The sequence below is a fragment of the Propithecus coquereli genome, unplaced genomic scaffold (genome assembly GCF_000956105.1).
Source record: "Propithecus coquereli isolate 6110/MARCELLA unplaced genomic scaffold, Pcoq_1.0 Scaffold16, whole genome shotgun sequence".
Lineage (NCBI taxonomy): Eukaryota > Metazoa > Chordata > Mammalia > Primates > Indriidae > Propithecus > Propithecus coquereli.
Window position 1 is genome coordinate 2,370,800 of NW_012140524.1, and position 2,877 is coordinate 2,373,676.

General features: G+C 36.3%; 1 protein-coding gene across 1 annotated transcript in view; it reads left to right on the plus strand.

Moving 5' to 3' along the window:
• DENND5B (DENN/MADD domain containing 5B) overlaps positions 1-2,877 on the plus strand; it is a 203,001-nt gene that overhangs the window by 135,351 nt on the left and 64,773 nt on the right. Inside the window, exon 7 of the mRNA XM_012640953.1 lies at positions 2,478-2,628. Within this exon, the coding sequence (XP_012496407.1) occupies positions 2,478-2,628 (151 nt within the window). The remainder of the gene's footprint in view (positions 1-2,477; positions 2,629-2,877) is intronic.

Here is a 2,877-nt window from a genome sequence, read left to right on the forward strand (position 1 = left end):
TGCTCAGGCTGGTTTCGAACTCCTGAGCTCAAACAATCCGCCCGCCTCGGCCTCCCAGAGAGCTAGGATTACAGGCGTGAGCCACCGCGCCCGGCCTTTTATTGTATATTGTTTTTTTCTTTTGTTGTGTTTTTGGTTTTGTTTTACCTCTAACCAAGAAGAATTTTGATTTACAGGTGAACTCTTTAGGCACAGGCTATCCGCTGTTGATATTGTGGCACCAGAACCTCATGATTTCTGTGCAGAAAGACAAGTTGATAGTAATACAGTTTTCTTTTTCCTTACCAATCACAGCAGATGAATATTGGCACAAACCTTTGAAAATCTAACAATGGACCCCTGACCTTTCAAAGCAGGCATTTAATAATTTCTGAATGTTCAGTATTCACTGGTGGTATAATCACTGAAAAATAGCATTGTATTGTGCTCCTTGTGGCAGTTTTCAGTATAAACCCTGGAGTGAATTATGATTTTTGTTTCTAAAAAACTTCTGAAGTAAAGGAGAACAACTCAATATCAGATGAATTTCTCCGTCATTTTAAATTCAGTGGAAAAACTGAAGCTACACTTCCTTTTTTTCCTCCCCTTTCATGAAGCCAGAAGCATCCGTTGGCAGAGATGGAATTTGGTGGTATTTCACGGAATATAAATTTGGCAGGGACTTCAGAGAATTTATGCCATGAAACTAGGCATTATTTTGCCTAAACCATCCATTAATTATGTTTTATAAATATTACGCAGCATACAAAGTATAGAGTTGTGGAAAGCCTGCGGGCATTGTTAAAAGTTAAATATCATTTCACATTAAAACATGACATCCTTTTGCCACGGATATTTTGCCCAGCATAGAACATATGGACTGTGTTTCAAGAGAAGTTACAAGTTACACATTAAAAATGTAATGAAATTCAAGAAGGTTTTAGATAAATTCATATGGGTTGTGAGGGAGCATTGGGGAAGCTTAAAATTTGTATCTAACATTTTGAAGTTTAAGTCATAGAGGGCAGTAGTAACTTCCATAAAGCATCCCTTAGTACTACTATCAATCACAAATAACTCGCTTCCCATTTTATTTATAATCTGACATAAAATGGCATTAAGCATGTTCTTTTGACAAGAGTGGAAAACATGGACAGACACCTCCTCTCCAGAAAAGCTTTCAAATATGTATGGGGAATAACCAGCCGGACTAAATCTACTAGTATTAAAAAGGGGCAAAATAAACTGATTCTATGAAATATTTACAAAGGTACTTCTTCTAAAGCAAAAGATTAACAACTCCTATTTATCACACAAGCACAATTACTGCTGGTTCTTTTTTTAGTAATCTCTACACAAAGGATTGGAGACCTAGTCTTTCTTTTCAAATATTGTATTTTCTCTTGACAATCCAGTTGACAAAAACATTTGGTTTTTTGTTTTTTGGTTTTTTAGCCGAGAAATATTAATAGATTACTGTTTCTTGGGTCTTTGAGACATCTCCAACATCCCTTACTTTAAGTGGTTTTAAAATAGAAATGTTGAATAATCCTTTTAACTTTGACCTATTTTATTGTTCAAGAGGCCAGTGTCTTATCCTCTGGACATTTTCTAAATGCCTGCTTATTTGACTTCTTTGACTTTTTTTCTCTGTATTACCCTCTAGATCTAATAAACACTCCTAAATGACTCCTACTAATGGGAATGTGACTGTTGCTAAAAGTGAGGCAATAAACTTAACATGGTTCCTTGTTTTACAGATGGAGAACTATGAATATTTAATAGGTCTTTGCACAAGGAAATAATAAGGCTACTGTGCTTGCTTCTTCCTTCCCTTTACATTGTCTTTCAGCTGAAGAAAAATATTTTATCATTTTCTTTAATTTTTTTTTTTTTTTTGAGACAGTCTCACTCCTTCGCCCAGGGTAGAATGCAGCGGTGTCACCATAGTTCACTGCAACTGCCAACTCCTGGGCTCAAGAGATCCTCCTACTTCAGCCTCCTGAGTAGCTGGGACTACAGGCACGCCACTATACCTGGCTAATTTTTTTCTATTTTTGGTAGAGATGGGGTCTCACTCTTGCTCAGGCTGGTCTTGAACTCCTGACCTCAAGCGATCCTCCCACTCAGACTCCCAGAGTGCTAGGATTACAGGCATGAGCTACTGTACCCAGCCTAATGTCGTACTTAAAACCATATTTTCATGTAAGAATATTCCCACTTAAAGGAAACTATAAATACTGAATTATGGATTTTTTTCAACACTGCTGCCCTGCTTTTCACAAAGGCAGAAGAAGATACCATGAAAATTAATCATCCAATATTTACCCAAAATTAACCTTTTTTATGCTTACATTATACTGATTTCTGAAGAGTCTTTGTAAAAATCTATATCAGAGTGTCAGAATGACTGAGTTCTCTGTAAGCGTGTGAGTGGAGGAAGCATGATTTTTGAAGATTTAGCAATTAAATGTCTCTAATTTGTTACAAATTTATAGCCCAATCAATTGAACAGAGACTAATGAAAATGGATCACACTGCAATACACCCACATCTACTTGATATGAAAATTGGTCAAGGCAAATATGAGCAAGGGTTCTTTCCCAAGTTACAGTCCGACGTCTTGGCAACAGGACCAGCCAATAACAAGTAAGCATGTTCTTTACTTGAGTGGTTGGTTGAAGGAATGAATGAAGGGTGGGATGCTCTGCAATTCTGTTGCACAATGCTTAACCATTAAACATCTTATCTATCCGATTACTTTTTTCAAGACCGCACTAATGCATTTGAATGCGTGTTTCACTTTTAATTTAAAAAAAATTCCAGAGTCTGGAGTTTTGTTTTTTTTTTCTTTTTCGAGTAAAGTACATTTGGGAATAGTCATACTTTATTTATTTA